Source organism: Psammomys obesus, unplaced genomic scaffold (genome assembly GCF_907164565.1).
Source record: "Psammomys obesus unplaced genomic scaffold, mPsaObe1.curated_primary_1811, whole genome shotgun sequence".
In the NCBI taxonomy this organism is placed as follows: Eukaryota; Metazoa; Chordata; class Mammalia; order Rodentia; family Muridae; genus Psammomys; species Psammomys obesus.
In genome coordinates this window covers 2,844,769-2,862,260 of record NW_026587382.1, presented here as the reverse complement: position 1 = coordinate 2,862,260, position 17,492 = coordinate 2,844,769, and the positions used below count along the sequence as shown (strand labels likewise).

General features: G+C 50.4%; 2 protein-coding genes across 5 annotated transcripts in view; one reads left to right on the top strand and one right to left on the bottom strand.

The window, feature by feature from the left end:
- Window positions 1–183: 183 nt before the first annotated feature.
- Anxa9 (annexin A9) lies at window positions 184–11,208 on the bottom strand. Of its 3 annotated transcripts, XM_055603674.1 has the most exons (15): window positions 11,177–11,208; window positions 10,435–10,508; window positions 10,123–10,222; window positions 9,690–9,780; window positions 9,259–9,355; window positions 6,734–6,828; window positions 6,445–6,558; window positions 6,118–6,208; window positions 4,691–4,770; window positions 4,457–4,516; window positions 3,891–3,975; window positions 3,655–3,750; window positions 3,504–3,562; window positions 917–1,039; window positions 184–489 (listed from the first exon to the last, which is right to left on the bottom strand). In XM_055603674.1, the coding sequence occupies exons 4-15, from the start codon at window positions 9,762–9,764 to the stop codon at window positions 427–429; spliced, it is 1,038 nt and encodes a 345-aa protein (XP_055459649.1). In that variant the 5' UTR covers window positions 9,765–9,780; window positions 10,123–10,222; window positions 10,435–10,508; window positions 11,177–11,208; the 3' UTR covers window positions 184–426. The 3 variants fall into 3 exon arrangements, with proteins under 3 accessions (XP_055459649.1, XP_055459648.1, XP_055459647.1); XM_055603673.1 differs by lacking the exon at window positions 10,123–10,222 and having other exon boundaries at window positions 9,690–9,877; XM_055603672.1 differs by lacking the exon at window positions 10,123–10,222 and having other exon boundaries at window positions 11,177–11,202.
- The window catches only part of Cers2 (ceramide synthase 2), a 15,142-nt gene continuing 8,393 nt past the window's right edge, over window positions 10,744–17,492 (top strand). Inside the window, exon 1 of one of the 2 annotated variants that reach the window (XM_055603671.1) lies at window positions 10,744–10,748. The gene's annotated coding sequence lies outside the window, so the exon portion shown is untranslated. Of the gene's footprint in view, window positions 10,749–17,353 lie in introns of those variants that run through there. The other variant, XM_055603669.1, reaches the window with a different exon arrangement.

Sequence of the window (17,492 nt, the reverse complement as noted above, 5' to 3'; positions counted from 1 at the left end):
TTGCCTGAGATTTCCCGGGGAGGAGAGAATAATGAAGTTGAAGGGAGACCCAGGGGTGGGGAATGTTGTTAACTGATTCCCTGTGAATAGCTAAGTGTACTTCAAAGGCGCCTCCAGGCCCAAGGCCTCTTCCTGGCCCATGTCCGCCTCCACCCAAACTTTAACCAGGAAACAAAAAGACACTGAATTTGCCGAAGTGTTTGGCTGCTGGGGAGTAGGGCAGGCAGTGTCAAGGACATCTTCCCTGGAGCGGAGCTGGGACACACCACTGTGCGAGGAGGGAGATCTAAGGCTAGCAAAGAAATGTAGAGGTCCAGCCTCAAGAGGAAGTGAGCATATATGGTGTTCCTTGGGCGTCTTCTGTGTGTCCAATTAACTATGGGAATCTCAGGTTTTGAACGGCACATCAGGGCAGTCGGGAAGGTCTCAGATGTCTTCAGCTCTGCACAGGGCTAGTAGGGCTGAGCGGCAGTCCCCGCTGACTGCATCCTGCAGGTAGGGGAACCAGTGTTAGAAAAACTCTTACACCACCGCCACGGCCTGAGCCTTCTCACCCCACCTTGGGCTAATACATAGCTTCTCTTAGGGAAAGACCTCTTTCTGCTACACTCAACCAAGGGAAAGGGGGGTGGAGGGATGAGCTAGGACACCAGGGCTCCAGGCTGAATGTCTAAGTTTAGTCTGACAGTGATGGTACACGCTTTTGGTCCCATTACTTGGGAGACAGAGGCAGGTTGATCTTTGAGTAGTGACCAGCCCTCGCTACAGAGAAAGTTCTGTGACAGCCAGGTTTACACAGAGAAACCCTATCTTGAAGAAAGAAAGAAAGAAAGAAAGAAAGAAAGAAAGAAAGAAAGAAAGAAAGAAAGAAAGAAAGAAAAAGAAAGAAAGAGAAAGAAAGCAAGCTAAATTTTACCTGGAGAGAAGAATAGAGAGACTTCCCGAATTTCTTCTTGAATTCAGCCCGGATGCTTAGAAGGTCGCTCTCACTGCGGGAGATGAGGACCCGCATCAGGACTTGGCAATTGGGCTCAGTTTCCTGGTGAATAAACAGATTGGGGAATGTGTGGCAGGCAGCTAGGGAACATTCTCACTACGTAGGGGGTGAGTGACGTGGGTGGGTAGGAAGTGGAGGAAAGGAAGCATGATGGGGAGCAAAGTCTAAGAGCCGAAGTCGTCGCCACAGGATACAGGGTAAATGTCAGACCTAGGGCACTGAGCATGCTAGGACCAGGATCTTGAGGGTTGTTTTTGCTGGGGTCTCAGTGTGTATCTCTGGCTGACCTCAAACTCACAGAGATCCATATGCTGGAACTAATAGTGTAAGACACCATGTCCAGCCCAAGATTTGTTTTATGTGTACATGTGTGTATCTGTGTGCATGTATGCCGCATGCGTGTGGATGCCTGTGGACATTCATACCCCTGGAGCAGTTGCTGGGCTGGATACCAGGAACCAAACGAGTCCTCTGGGTGAACAAGAAACAACCTTTGAGCCATCTTTCCAGCCCCATGGTTTTGTTTTTAGTGTACTAGACTTACCTTGAATTCACTATATAGCTAAGGCTGGCCTTGAACTTTTTAGGTCTCATCATGTGGCCTTGGCTCGCCTTGAACTCACAGAGACACAGAGATCCACTCGCCCCGGCCACCATAGCTGACAAGCCTTGAACTCTTGCTCTTGTTTCTACTTCTCTGGTCCTGGGATTGCAGGTGTATGTCTCTTGACACATATGCAATAATCCAGGTCTCATACTCCCAGTATACTAGGGTGTGTGTTTGCTCCCTTTTACGTGTGTCATGGGCTAAGCACGTGCTCTACCACTGAGCCATTCCTGGCCCACAGATTTTTTTTATTATTATTATTATCAGGAACTCAGACAGATAAGCACAGGTCTTCAAATGAATCCTGGTGTTGACTCATTATAATGAGCCAGGCTTTCTCAGTTAAGTACAATAATCTGTTGTCAAGATGGAAATCTCTGGATGATGGAAGACTGTCTTTTGAATAGTCATCAATGGGTCATGATGCTGAAGACTTTTTTTTTTTTTTTTTTTTTTTTGTCAACCCAAATATGATCACTCCAGCCTTTCATATATTATACTGCCTTTTGTTGTTATTTCAGGACAGGGTTTCTCTGTCTACTCCTGGCTATCCTAGAACACGCTCTGTAGGCCAGGCTGTCCTCAAACTCAGAGATCCACTAGCTTCTGCCTCCTGAGTGGTAGCATTAAAGGCACACACCACCATTGCCTGGCTACTATACTTCATTTAAACACACACATGCATACACACACACATACACATGTTCATTCTTAGAGGAGACCTAGTTCATCTAGCAGAAGTTCTAGATTCTGTTTGTGTAATCAATCAAACCAAAGTCATCACTTTTTAGATAAATAATACACCAGGTACTTTTTGTTTTGGTTTGGTTTTTGAGACAGGATCTCACAATGTAGCTCTAGCTGTCCTGGAACTCTGTATAGATCAGGCTGGCCTCACACTCAGAGGTCGGCTTGCCTCTGCCTCCTGAATGCTGGGATTAAAGGAGTGCACCAACACGCCTGGCTCTCTAGGCATTTTTCAAAGGAGTGCAAAGATGGCAGCTAAGGCCTTGGGCATATGCAGCAGGTGCTCATTCACCTAGCTCTCTTCTGAGCTTGAGGATACACAATAGGAACAAAATCAAGCCAGTGTGGCCAGATGGTGGTGGCTGTGAACGGCTTTAATCTCAGCACTTGGAAGGCAGGTGGATGTCCAAATTCAAAGTCTACAAAGTGAGTTTCAGGAAGAGAAACCTTGTCTTGAAAAACCAAATAAACAAACCCAGCCAATGTGGAGAAAGGAGGCCCAGGGTGCTCAAGGCATTTCACATCTCTTTGATCCTCATTTTGTTAAATCTTGGTTGAACAAGGACAGTGCATAACTGTGAAGGTTAATTGGAATGTGAGCAATATGCTGGAAGCAGCAGCAGAGTACAGGGAAATCCGGGCTGCCCTGGAACTTGGGATACTCCTGCTTCTGCCTCCTGTGGACTGGGAATGCGGGTTTTCACCACCATGCCCACCCATTCTTCTTTCTACAGCAGTAGTTCTCAACCTGTGGGTGGGATCCCTTTTGGGGATTGAAGAACCCTTTCACAGGGGTCGAAATCATATATTTACACTATGATTTATAACAGTAGGAAAATTACAGTTATGAAGTAGCAATGGGAATAAGTTTATGGTTGGGGTCACCACAGCATGAGGAACTGTACAAAGGGTCGCAGTGTTAGAACGGCTGAGAACAGCTGGAGAATCACCTTCACCTCTGACGACAGCTAACACTGGACAAAGCACACACATTAAGGCAAACTTTGCCTTTAGTGCTTTGTGGGTCGACTGAGTTTTCACCAAAGCTCACTCCCCTACCCATGACAAGACAGTCTATAAACACGGGGAGGCAGTAGCTTGTAGGTTTCCCGGTAGGTCCTGAAGCTTAGGGCAGGAAGTAGCATGTCATACCTGAAGGGCGTGGTGAAGTTTGTCAGCAAAGTACAGTGCTGTGTTTCTCATCATGGAAGCTAGAAGCAAAGGTAAGAGAATAGGGAGCCATGTCAGGGCCCAGCTTCCCATCCCAGTGAAACCCCTCCATACATCCTGTACAGGTACCTACCTAGGCTGAGCAGAGCTAGCTGGGCATCTCCATGGAAACAGTTCCGGATAGCATCCTCCAGTTCTTGCCCCGTGCATCTCTGATACCGATCAAACACTTTCGGTATGGGGGGGGGGTAGAGAGGTAGATTGGTGTGTGGGACTGTTACTTACCACAGAGAAGAGAGATCCTCCCCACCACTGGCTGCCACACTCATCAATAGAGCAAGCTGGATGGGGATAAGAAGGCTCGGGTACCTCGGATGAGGTGTTCAGGACTGCGTTGTGTAAAGAGCAGGACCCACTGACCCGCTGGGCTGGATCCCCCAGTCTGCTGGAGTGCCTGGGGAAGGGGAGAGGATCAGTAAGGCGTGACCGAGGAACACTGGAGCCTGGAAGCCATGGTTATGATGCCCCCCAAATCTACTGTGGTGAAATAAATGGGACTGAGGGTAGAAAAGGATAATTTAACGCCAGCACACAGAAGGCAGAGGCAGATGGATCTCTGAGTTTGAGGCCAGCCTGGTCTAGATAGTGAGTTCCAGGATAGCCAGAGAAATAGACAGGATTAAGAAAGGGGCTCTGTTCAGCTGCTCTCACAAGGAACTAACCCCTAAGATAAGATCCAAGGAGGCTTGCTTGGTCCACAGGAGGAGACTCTGCCAGCAGAGGAGACTGTATTCAGTGGACTCAGGAGCAGAGGCAAAGAAGGCAGGAACCAGGTTTGCTATCTATGGGATCTGGGCCCTAAGACATGGTCAAGAGGCAGTCAAGGAGGCCCTAAGACATGGACAAGGCTATACAAACTCTCAAATCCTGCTCACCTGAACATCTTGTTCTTCCAAATTGTAGTCAATGATTCCAGAGTAGCTCTCACGGGCCCCCTGGGAAGAGACACTGTTTTCAGGAGGACTCTTCTTGGAGCCACAGTATTGTCCAGACCCTGGCTGGTCTCTCCAAAGCTCTCTCTTGTCCATCACAGGACAGCAGAGCTCCCTACTCTGGCTCATGCCCATCCTGAGGAGCACAACTCCCTTCCCTTACAGGCCAAGCCTCACCTTGCTCAGGGCCAGAAGCAGGTCCTGCAAGATGCCATTGGTCTCAGTCCTGATGTCTTCCTCAGCCTCCACCTGGAAATCTGGAGGGGAGGAGGTTTCTGACTCCTGATTTTCTCAGGGTAGACAGCTGTAGGACTTGCCAAGCGCCTGACCTACTGAACCCTCACGGTCCTTTTATTTTTTTTCTCAAATATTTGTTTTTATGTGTATGGTGGGCAGTGCCCAAGCAGGCTAGAAGTTCTCAGATCCATGGAGCTGTACTAGCAGGCGGTTGTGAGCCATCTGATGTGGGTGCTGGGAACCAAACTCAGGCCCTCTCCATGCTCTTAGCTGCTGGGCTCTTGCTCCAGCTCCCTACCAGTCCTTCTCTCTCCTGCAGAGTAGTTTAGTGGCTGCTCTGACATGGATGGATGGAGACCTGACACCATCATGGCCACTCTGAAAACATTCCTAAGCTGTGAGTAGTGAAGGTGGCTTCATCGAAAACCTTCCTGCTGGAAATTCCATCCATTGTTAGACAACCAGCAGTAACCGGAAATCCCAGATTACAAAGCCAGTCGGTGGGGCCCTAGCCCTCTAATCAATGTCCAAGAAGTGATGTGTGAGGTATAGTATGAAGCAGGGTGAGCAGGAGTCAGGAAAACAGAAGAGTGAAGACTGTGTGATACAGCACTTGTCTAGCTTGGGATCAGCCCCCAGTACAGAAAGACAAGAGGGGAAGGAGGAATTAAAAACAAAAAATGCCTATAAGCCCAGCGCTTTGTGGGGAGGCATGTGGCTGAATCATGAGGATCCTAAACAGAGTATCTTATCTACGTGGAACTGTATTGGGTATGTGTTGGGGGGTATGGAGAATGAAAGAAAAGAAAACAGAAGCAAGAAGGGGCCGAGAGGAATAGGAGAGAGTTAGGAACACAGACCAGCATTAGACATGGAAAGAAAACTAAAGAAAAACAGGCACTGTGGTGAGGATGAGAAGAGGGTGGGAAAAGCGCTCATAAATTAGTAGGTGAGGCAAGGGGCAGACAGGCAGGGCCAGCAGCCTCTGGGGTGGCAGGGAGATGGTATGTCTTAAAAAGGGTGCCACCTGTCCCCCTGGCGCCAGCAAGGCCTTGGGACGTGGTGTGATGGTAGAGACAGCGAGGGGCTGGGAAGGTGACGAGGAGGATACCTTTGGGACTTTTACGGTGCCTACTGTCATTACTGTGAGAGCTGCCCCGGGCTGCAGACTAGATTAATCATTGTTTCTCCTTTAATGACCACATGTGGCTCTTTCCCCTGGGGAGACCGAGGCACTGGCAGTAGGGGGGGGGGAGTGCTGGGAGCAGAGACCTTAAGGACTAAACTTAGGGTGCCAGCGCTGCAGGGACATAGGAGAGAAGTGGACTGTCCCTCCCGTCAGTGCTCGGGCCCCGGTCCGTTCTCACCATGCTTGTATACCGCCAGGCACTCCTGCAGTTGGGGTGCCGCGCGGGTGGCCAGGATTTCCAGGGCCACGTCCTCAGCACAACTGGAGGTCTACAAGAAATTGTGAGGCCACCTGACGCTGGGCTGTGTCATTAGCTCCAAAACACGGCAGGTGGTGAGGGGTGGAGAGCAGGTACTAGCCACTTCTCCATCTAAAGGTCACCACAGGGTCAAGGGGGCCTTTAGGCCACTCTCTGGAGAGGTCGAGGCCAGTCCACTAACTGTCCTTCCTCTCCTGTGAGTGTCCTCATTCCCCAGACAACCCAGCAGCTGTCCTCTCCTGGTACCTTCAGAGCTGTCCTCAATTCCTGGGCATCAAATTGGGCTGCAGGCTGGAGGAGAGCCACCACGATTTTCTCCAAGTCACCAGAGAGGGCTGCCTGCAAGGACTTCAATAGATCCTGCATAAAGGGTCCACAGACAGGCAGAAGCACAGGAAGCTTTGGCTGATTTTTGTCCCAGGTTAGGCCACTAAGTCCCTGATTAGCCAGGAGGGAGGGGCTGGCCATGGCTGGTCTCAAGTCCCCCAGAGGCTCCCCACCCTGCCCACAGCTCCTGGGAAGCCAGTGGTCGCACCTGCTTGGTGCGTTCTTGGAAGGCTCGGGAAATGAGCTGTCTTTGCTCTCTGCTCCGGTTGGTCAGTACATCCACGATGGCGCTGTGGTCCACGCCTATACCAAGACAAGAGCAGGTGCAACCACAGGGTTCACAGTTGTGAATTCCTGGCTCCTCGGGGAAGAGAGGACCAGGGGCTACTTTACCCCTTTCCATTTGTTCTCAAAGGAAATGCAAAGAAAATGTCAAAAATCCTTTAAAGGGGCTGGAGAGATGCTCCAGAGGTTAAGAACAGGTAGTGCTTTTTCAGAGGACCCGAGCCTCCCCATCAGGTGGCATATGATGGCCTGGTGAGCTCCAGGGGAGCCAGCATCATCTGGCTCGGGCACTGCACTCGCTTGAGAGCACACATGCGCATACTTCAGTATGTAAAATGGCATGGAAGCTGGGCACGGTGGCGCCCGCCCGAGATCCCAGCACTCGGGGAGGCAGGGGCAGGCGGAGCTCTGTGAGTTCCAGGCCAGCCTGCTCTACAAAGAGAGTCTAGGACTCCTTTACTGGAAGAGTAGCCAAGGCTACACAGAGAAACTTTGTCTCAAAAAAACAAAAATTAAGTAAATAGTAAGTAAGTAAATAAATAAAATGGTATGGAAAGCTGAGTGTGATGACACAGATTTGTAATCCAGGCATCTGGGAGATGAAGGAGGATGATCTGGAGTTCAGCCATTAAGCACACAGTGAGCTTGATGCTAGCCGGGGTTACATGAGAAAGAGAGAGAGACAGAGGCAAGCTAGCCAGTCAGTCAGGGAGGCAGACAGCGGTGGAGCACACAGCTTTAACCTAGCACCCAGGAGGTAAGTGTATCTCTGAGCTTGAGACCAGCCTGATCTACAGAGCAAGTTCTAGGACAGCCAGGGCTACACAGAGACCCTGTCTTGAAAAAACCAAAACCATAAAAATAAAAAATAAAATAGATAGATCTGACCCAAATACAAATTCAGGCAAAAGTGGCCTAGTAAGATGGTTTAAGAAAGGAAAGAAAAGGGCCTGGAGAGATGGCTCAGACGTTAAGAGCACTGGCTGCTCTTCCAGAGGTCTAGAGTTCAATTCCCAAGCAACTACATGGTGGCTCACAACCATCCCTAGTGAGATTTGGTGCCCTCTTCTGGTGTGTATGTATATATGCAGGCAAAACATGATACAGATAATAAATAAATAAATCTTTAAAAAAAAAAAAAGAGAGAGAAAAAGAAAGGAAAGAAGCCAGGTGTGGTGGGGCATGCCCGTAATTCCAGCACTCAGGGAGGCAGAGGCAGGCAGATTAATATGAGTTTGAGGGCTGCCTGGTCTACAGAGCAAGTCCAGGACAGCCAAGGAAGGAAGAAAGAAAAGGAAACTATAAGTGAAATAAAAATTTAAAGGCCTTTTTGGGTAGGCCACTCTCGTTTGACTTAGAATCCCAGATCTCCTATTATAACATATGTATGTGAGCTTAGGCAAGCCTCTTACTCTTCCTGAGGCCCAATTTCCTCATGTGCAGAATGGAAATAATAAGTCGAACCTTGCAAGGGTGTTGTGGGAGTGGATATGACACATCACTACGGAACTTGACGTGCTAGAATCAAGCATTCCACCAGTGCTCCCAGAACATTGCTAACTCCTCCTTCCTGACTCCCTAAAAATATTTTTTAACATTATCTGTCTGTCTATCTATCTATTTAATTTTATTTAATGTGTGTGTGTGGGGGGGTGCTTGCTTGCCTCAGAGCATGTGTGGAGGTCTGAGGACATCTCCTGGGAGTTCTCTCCTTCTCCCAGAATTGAACTCAAGTCATCTGTCTTGGCAGCAGGAGCCTGTACCCTCTGAGCCATCTGGCTGTCCCCTCTTCCCTTTTTGACCTATAGATTATTTATGAAAAAGTAAACCTGGGGCTGGAGAGATGTTCAGAGGTGCAGAACACTGGCTACTCTTCCAGGGGACCTGAGTTCAAGTCCCAGCACCCACATACTGACTCACAACCACCTGAAGCTGCAGTTCCAGGGGCTCTGATCTCCTCTTTCAGCCTCTGAAGGTACCAGGCAGGCCTGTGGTACAGAGACATACGTGCAGGCAAAACACCCATATACATAAAATAAAATAATAAAATTTTAGAACAAGAGAGAAGGAGGAGAGAGAGGGCAGACCTGTAGTTGGGTTCTGCATCATGGCTCTTGCCAGCACTTGGGAAACCGCTGCAGGAGGATTACTGCAACTATGACAGCAGCTTGAGATACAGAGTGAGATCCGGTCAGGGGTGGTGGTACAGCCCTTAAGCCCAGCATTAGGGAGGCAGATGCGAGCGGATCTGAGTCAGAGGTCAGCCTGGTCTCCATAGTGAGCTCCAGGCTTGTTAGGTTACAAACGAGACCCTATCTCAAAAAGAAAAAGAAAGAAGGAAAGAAAAAGAAAAAGAAAGAAAGAAAAGAGAAAGAAAGAGAAAGAAAGAAAGAAAGAATCAGGTCAACAATGAAAGGTGAACCCTAAACACCAAGAACATGAGCTTACCTTGGCCTGTAATGGCCTTCAGCAGCCTCTGTACATCCTTGTCCACACTGAAGCTCAAGAAGGTCCTGAGGGTGCCCAGGGTCCCCCAAGCGGCAGTCTGTAAGAGCACGGTATCATGAGGAGGGAGCCCGCTCTCCTCCTCCTGTTTTGTTCGTTTGTTGTGTTTGTGCATGAGAGGTCAGAGGACAATCTGAGGGAGTGGGTTATCTCCTTCCATGTGGGTCCTAGGGACTGAACTCAGCTCCTCAAGGCTTTTACCCAGCCGAGCTACCTCTCCAAAGCCACCTCCACTTTCCAGTTCTTCATCTCCTGGCCCCTGAGTTGACACATTAAATTTGCTGTTGGGCCTCAGGATGTGGGTCAGTGGTAGAGCGCTAAGCTGGCAATGACTGAATACATGAATCAGTTTCTGAAGTCCCAACAGCCTGTACCTTGTTGGCCAAACCCAGGGAACTGAGGATCTCCTGGGTCAAGGATGTTCCCAGTATTCCACAGCTCACAGACATGGTGTGCCCGGCTGCCCTATGGAAGGACACAGGAGTTGGCTTAGGTGAATGTTCCACCTGGGCTTGTTGATGGTCTCTAATCTGCGGCTTTCTCAACCCATGCCTTTCCTTTGCTGCAGAAGAATGAATGAATGAATGAATGAATGAATGAATGAATGATAGGATACAGAACAAGTGTGCAGGCTTGAGAGTGGAAGAGGAGGGCAATGGGATGGACCTAGCTTCCAGCTCTGGTAGGCCAGGCCTGGCTAGCGAGGCTGCTGGAACCAGCACTCATCAACCAATTCCCTCCAGCCAAGGCCCCTGAACCCTTAGTCTGAGATGATACCCCTTGCTGAGGCTCATGTCCCTCCCTTACCTGCCCCGGCTCCTCAGGCCACCCAGGTGGTGATGGGCGCGGGGCGCAGGGAGAGAAGACAGCTCCTTATCACACCTCCTCACCTCCGGTAAGATCTAACCTGCAAACCGTCCTCCTGCCAGTCTGCCCTTCCCCCCAGGAATCTCAGGGGGGATTTTTAGGCCAGCAGGTGTAATCTGGGCTGCTGTAGGAACTCAGGGAGCTGGACAGAGGCCAGACATCTCACCGCGCGAAGGGAGCACATCATATCCACCCCTCCCACAATCAATACATTCTCCCTCCCCCAGAGAAGGGCTCAGTTTCAGGACTTACCCCAGAGGTGCTAGAGGTGAGGTGGGTGTTATGGCTTCGTGGCTTGGCTGTGTGGGCACCAGCTCCGGTGTAGCCTGGTGGAGGAGAGGAGGAGTGGAGGGCCCAGGCTGAGCAGCCAGTCAGATGACCTCTCTTGCAGACCAGCCCAGCTGTTGTCTCCAATTCCGGCCCCTCCCAGACGTGGGAGAGGACCAGGCTCTACAGGGTCTACAAGCAAACACCTCCTTGCTTAGCATCTCTCCTCCCAGGGACTGGCCCTGAACCCACGCCAAGTGGCTCAGCCTCTCAGCCCAGCCCGGGACACAGGAGGCTTTGTGCGTTGCTTTCCCCGTGGGGCCAGGTTGGGACCACAGACACCTAGTCTCTTGAGTCTTGCTTCTGACCTGGCTTCACCGCTGGCTCCAGCTTCCTGAGGGTAAAGGGGGTGGGGGTGGAGGGGGTAAGGGGAATGCAGGTCAGACAGGCTCCCAGCTGATTTCAAGGTAGATAGAGAAAAACCTGTTGGGACACATACCAGGGCACCCCAGCCTGCACCCGACGGGGGGTCCCAGCCCATAAGCTTCAGTGATTTTGCCTTAGGGAAAACCAGCCAGCATGGGCGGGAAGACAAGGGGATTGTTTATATTTGGGGTGAAGGAAGGGCACAGGTAGTCAGGGGTGGGAGCTGATCCAGAGTCAAGAGAGAAAAATGCAGAGGGTGTTCCTTGCAGACCGGCGCTGTGGGAGCACCCTACGTCCCTACCCTAAGCAGATGGAAGAGGCTCTCGTCCCGGATTTCTCGGACTTCTGTTGCCTTTCAGCTGCCACTGTTCCCCCAGGTGATGCAATCCCAACAGCCGAGCCTGCGGCTGTCAGCACCCAGCGGCAGGTGCACAGTCCCTCTGAGCCTCGGGGACCCCAGGCAGCTGCTTAAACCTCAGGACTGGCTCCTTGGGACTGAGGGAGCAGTCTTTTTCCTGCCTCCAGTCCTCTGCCACTCTCCAAACCCAGGAGTGGCTCTCCTTGATCTCCCAGAATCCAGGGTTACAGTATATTCACTGCGATCCCACAGAAAAAGCAAGCTCAGGGACCCTGGCTATGAAGATTTGCGGCAAATTCTGATATTCTTTCTTACTAAAGTGGAAAATATACTTTGGTTTTAGAACCAGAGGATGCATGGTCAATCTCTCTCTCTCTCTATCTCTCTCTGTTTTTTCAAGGCAAGGGTTTCTCTGTGTAGCCCTGGCTGTCCTGGAACTCACTCTGTAGACCAGGCTGGCCTTTAATTTACAGAGATCAGCCTGCCTCTACCTCCTGAGTGCCAGGCTTAAGGGCGGGCGCCACCACGGCCAGCAAGCTCTAATTTTTAAGCGTATCTCTATTGTGCCCGCTGCAGCATGTGTAGAGATGAAGGAAAACTCCTAGGACTGGCCATCTTCTGGTCAGGAGCTCAGGGGAGGAAAGGCAGGTGGTCAGGTTTGGTGGCAAGTGCCCTTAGTTACCGAGCTCTTTTGTTGGCCTTTCTTGTGTTTGCCTGTTCGTTTGTGGGAAGGCACAGGGTGTTATTCTATAGCCCAGGCTAGCCTGGAACTCCTGATGAAGCCCAGGCTAGCCTTGAGTTCACAATTCTTTTCCCTCAGCCTCAAGTATGGAGATTTACAGATGTGAACCATCACTCCCAGCTCTGCCTCTCGCTACATTCTGTAATCTTAGCTAGACATTGTATAATCTCTAAAGGGACAGGGTGGTTGAAACTGCAGGGCTGAGAAGAGGGGCTGGGGCATCTTGGGAGCAACAAATGAGGCGATGTGTGTCACAGCAGGTGACAGCATACAATCACCTCGTGATTAGGTGTTAGGATAAGTAAACAGGAGTATGCAACCCTGGTTAAATTCCTTCAGATAACAATGAATAATTTGTTGATATAAGTATGACCAAAATATTTCATGTGATTGCTTCTGCTAACATTATTTATTATTTACCTGACATTCTATTCTAATGGGCTATCTCCACCTGACAACCTCCAAATAGGCTTAATCTCTGCACTGTGCCTAAAGCTGAAAGCTGCAGGGCTACACTTCCTAGCCAGGATTCTGACTTTTTGCACGATGCTGGACAGTTTCAGGGACCTTCCTGTGCTCGGTTTCCTTATAGTCAGATCAGAGTCCAGGGGCTCTGGCACTGGAGAGATGGCTCAGAGGTTGAGAGCACTGGCTGCTCGTGCAGAGGACCATGGTTCAGTTCTCAGCACCCACATTAGCAGCTCACAACTGTCTGTAACTCCGGTTCTGGGGACCCGATGCCCTTTTCTGGCCTCTGTGGGCACTACACAAACAGTACATGGATACACACACAAGCAACAGTGAAAGATCCATATACATAAAACAAACGCTATTTATTTATTTATTTATTTATTTATTTATTTATTTATCTATCTATCTATTTATTTATTTATTTTTGAGACTGGGTCTTTCTATATAGTCCTGGCTTTCCTGGAACTTGCTATGTAGACCAGGCTGGCCTCAAACTCACAGAGATCCTCCTCCTGCCTCCCAGGTGCTGGGATAAAGGTTTGCGCCACCAGACCTGCCTAAGTAAACCTTCAAACACACGATGGTCCCCAGGTGGCAGCACTCTGCCTTAATCCCAGCACTTGGGAGGGAGGTCTTGTGAGTTTGAAGCCAGCATGGTTTACAGCAAGAGTTCCAGGACAACAGCCAAGACCACACACAAAAACCCTGTCTCAAAAAAAAATAAGAAATAGGGCTGGAGAGATGGCTCAGAGGTTAAGAGCACTGCTTGCTCTTCCAGAGGTCCTGAGTTCAATTCCCAGCAACCACATGGTGGCTCACAACCATCTATAATGTGATCTTGTGCTCTCTTCTGGCATTCAGGTGTACATGCAGGTAGAACATTGTATACATAATAAAATAAATAAATCTTTAAATAAATAAATAAACAAACAAATAAATAATAAAAAGAGAACACTTCCGGAGGACCTGGGCTCGGTCTCCAGCACCTATACAGTGATTTATAAGTCATCCACAACTCTAGGACCAGGAGATCTGGGGCCTTCTGGCTTTTTCAGGCACCGAGCAATCACACAAAGCTCTTACACATGCATACAGGGGAAACACTCATGCACATAAACCAGAATGGAAGATCTTAAAAACAAAACAGGAGTGTTGTCTTCGTTAGGGTTTCTATTGCTCTCTGTGACCATGGCAACTCTTACAAAGGAAAACATACAATCGAGGCTGGCTCACAGTTTAGAGGTTGAGTCCGTTATCATCATGGCAGCATGCAGGCAGACATCGAGTTGCGAGTTCTACAGCTAGATCCGCAGACAGCAGGAAAAGACTTTGTGGGTCTCTGGGCCTGGCTTGAACTTTTAAGACCTCAAAGCCCACTCTGTAGTGACATACCTCTTCCAAATAGTGCCGCTCCCTATGAGCCTATGGGAACCATTTTCTTTCAAACATACACAAGCATTGCTTAGGGAAAAGATTGGTGTAAGAATTAGATAAATATATAGCAGGATGGAGGTGTAGTTCAGGGGCAGAGCTCTTGCCTCTAAGGATGAGGCTCAGGTTCTATCCTTAGCAGCCCACCTCCAAATACATATGAAATAATTAGAAAAATACTCCCCAAAGAATACTAAGCATGCATGTGAAGATGTTAATATATGGCAAGTTAGAATCTTCCTTTGTACTAGTAACTGTTGTGTTGCTTCTAGATTGTGAAACTCAATCTTGGCGGGCTTCAACGTCTTTGCCGCCATTCCCCAGTTATGCCACAAGAGGGCACAAGCAACCACTGAGAATAGTATTAAAGCACCTAGGGCTGCTTGAAGTCCCTGCCGCCCCTTTACCTATCAAGGGGCTCTCATAATCCACTGGACGTGAGTTCGGCATCCTTCCATAGAACGTCAGGTTCCTGGGTGGACTTGGTGGGCAGCTAAGGTAACAAGGGGTCTCCGGATAACTACTCACCGCCGGCAGACGGGGTGACCTCTGAGGACGCGCTCTAGACTTTGCCTCAGTATGCTGAGGACAGCAATGTAGCACAGGGCCCTCTTGGCCCAGCCTTCTGACTCTTTTTCCGAATTGATTCTGGCTCCATGTTCCACATATGGTGAAAGGGGAGGGGGGGGCACCTGTTTGCCCTGCCCAAAGCTTCCCAAGGGACCCCTGGCAAGAACGTGGCGGAAGCAAAGCCCTGCCCATGAGCGAGGAGTGAGTGCTGCCTCCACAGTGGCTCTGCTGAAACGTGGGTGGAAGTTCTCCACTTTCATGAGTTTTGTCTTGTCTAACACTAGGAACAGACAGGCCGTTTTCAGGTTTACTACTCGCCTGTAATGCCCATGCTCTACTTTTTAGAAACTTGGAGGACACCTCAGAGAGGACTCACAACTTTGCACCTTCTTATGGATTTGAGGAGGGTAGGGGCTTCCCACACCCGTGCAGTCTGAACCAGCAGCCAGGTGTTTCGATGCCGCTAATGTTTTCTTTTCTTCCTTTTGGTTTTTCGAGTCAGGGTTTCTCTATGTGTAGCCCTGGCTGTCCTGGAACGCTGTGGACCAGGCTGGCCTTGAACTCACAGAGATCCGCTTGTCTCTGCCTCCCAAGTGCTGGGATTAAGGGCATGAGCCACCATCTCCTGGCTGCCTCTAACTGTTTAAAATCTCTTGATGAGGTGTATATGGCGTGGGTGTCCGTTACTGGGATGCCAGACACAGCAGTGTCGTCTGGTGCCTTAACTGCTGACTTCAAACCCTCTGGCCCTGTGTTGCTTCTCGTTCTTTTATTTACTTCTTCTCTTTTAGGGCCTTCTCCCTGGCCCCTCTCCAACATTTATTTATTTATAATTTATTTATGGGTTTGGGATGTGTGTGTGTGTGTGTGTGTGTGTGTGTGTGTGTGTGTAAAATTGGGTCTTACTCTGTTGCCCTCGCTGTGTTGTGAAGGGCAGGCTTCCGTGTTTTATGACCTGCTCTTTGTCAGTAGGTTGCATGTGTCTCTCTTCCCAGAAGCTTGTGCAGATACCTAAACCCAGGTCCCATGGGCCGTTCACTGCCTTGGGACACCTCAGCAGCCTATTCAGAGGAAGTGAGTCACCACAGGCAGGGCAGACTTGGGGCACTGTGGGCATGGCAGTACCACTCCGGGTGGGGGATGGGTTGGAAAGGCATGGTGATGGTAATCTCCTGGTCCAGCCAAGGGTGTGTGGGGAACATCATCCTGGTGCGGCTGAGGCCGAGTTTCTCCTCTCTCCGTTTTTGCTTTTGTGTTCCTCCTTATCTGGGTTTCTCAGGCCCTCATTATCCAGCCTCTGCCCGCAAAACTCCACTGTTGTTTTCCTTTTCTCTCTCTCTTCCTTTCCTTACAGTTAACTTCACTCATCCAGACCAAGTGCTTATAAAGTCTGCTGGAGCTGAGGGCGGTGGCTCACACCTGTAAATCCAGACCTCAGGAGGATGGCTTTGAGTTTGGAATTGGGCTGGGCCATATATTGAGATAGTGTCTCAAAAAATTAAAAATAAGTCCCAGGACAGCCAGGGCTACACAAAGAAACCCTGTCTTGAAAAAAACAAACAACAAACAAAATATCTGGCGGGGACCATGGGAAAGCATTTTTAAAAAAAGAGAGAGAGAGATAAAGAAAAGGGGCGATTCACCCAGAGGTGTGGGAGGGCAGAAGACTTTGGGAAGGATGTGAGGGGAGACAGAGCAGCGTGAAGGGGACAGTGTAGGGACAGCCAGGTTTTTGTGGTGTATAATCTGTGGCGGGTAGGGTGGGGTCTCCGTGCAAGGAGCCAGCGGACAGACCGGCTGGAAACCATCCTCCGTCTCTCCACCTCTCCACAGAGACACGCTCCGGAACCAAACTGCTCACTAGAGTAGCGGTCTCTTCCCCAGGCCACCGGCACAGAACTGGGGCTTGATTACACAGGTGAAGCAAGCCCCTGCCACGGCTTTAGTGACGGCATAAAAACGCCTATCACAGGGTTAGAGCGATCCTCGGCGGCCCTTCCAGAAGACCCGGGTTCAATTCCTCAGGACCCACCTGGCAGCTCAGTACCACTGCAACTGCAGTTCCAGCGGACGCGACGCCCTCACACAGACACGCACGCAGGCAAAACACCAACGCACATAAAATCAAGAGATCATTTTTAAAAATTTCATGTCACAGCCAGAGAGACAGCTCGGCAGTGACGAACAGTCGTTCTTACCGAGGACAGGGTTTGATTCCCAGCTCACAGCTGTCTGTAACTCCAGTTCCAGGGAATCCGAAGCCTCATGCGGCACCTGGCATGGAATGCGAGGTGCACGTACATTCAGGCAAAACGCTCTGACACATAAAACCAAAGAAGTAACATGAAGGTTTAAAAGAAGGTGCTGTGGGGATCCCTTGCTTTAGTCTTCCAAAGGCTCGGACCAGGCCTGGCCGTGAGCAGCCACCGAACCTGACCAGGTACGTTGTTTTTTTTTTTTTTTTTTTTTTTTAAAGCTGGAAGAAGCTGCAGGTCTTCTTATAAACAGGCCCTCAAGAACCACTTAGTAGGCATCAAGGCTGCGCTCTTCTTTTGAAGCCTGGATTTTAGGGGCTATTGAAGGGAAAACACGTCCTAAGGTGAAATTGATCACGGCTAACCGTAGTGTATTCACTAAGGTTGAGAGCAGCGCCGTTCCGGGGCGGACAGCAGGTCTGGGGTCCCGAGGATCTCGCCGTGGGGCCCCTGCTCGAGCGCCCGCGGGCTGCGTCCGCGACACCCAGGGAGCCGGGCGCCCAGCGGGGCACGCGCCACCCGCCCCGTCGGGGCTCCGGGCGCCTCCGGCGCTGCGCAGAGTTCCGGGGACCCGGCCCCGCCCGGCCGCGGCCCACGCCCAGATCAACTCCGCTCCAGGGCTCGGCCTGGGCTCGCGGGGCTCGCCGGGCAGAGGAGGAAGGAGGGAGGGAGCCGCGGGCGGCGGAAGGGGGAGGAGAGGACCCGGCCGAGCCAGTGCGCACTGGCCGGGCGCTCGGAAGGGGACACGGAGCAGCGGCGCCCCGGCCGCTCAGCTGCGCACCGGCCGCCG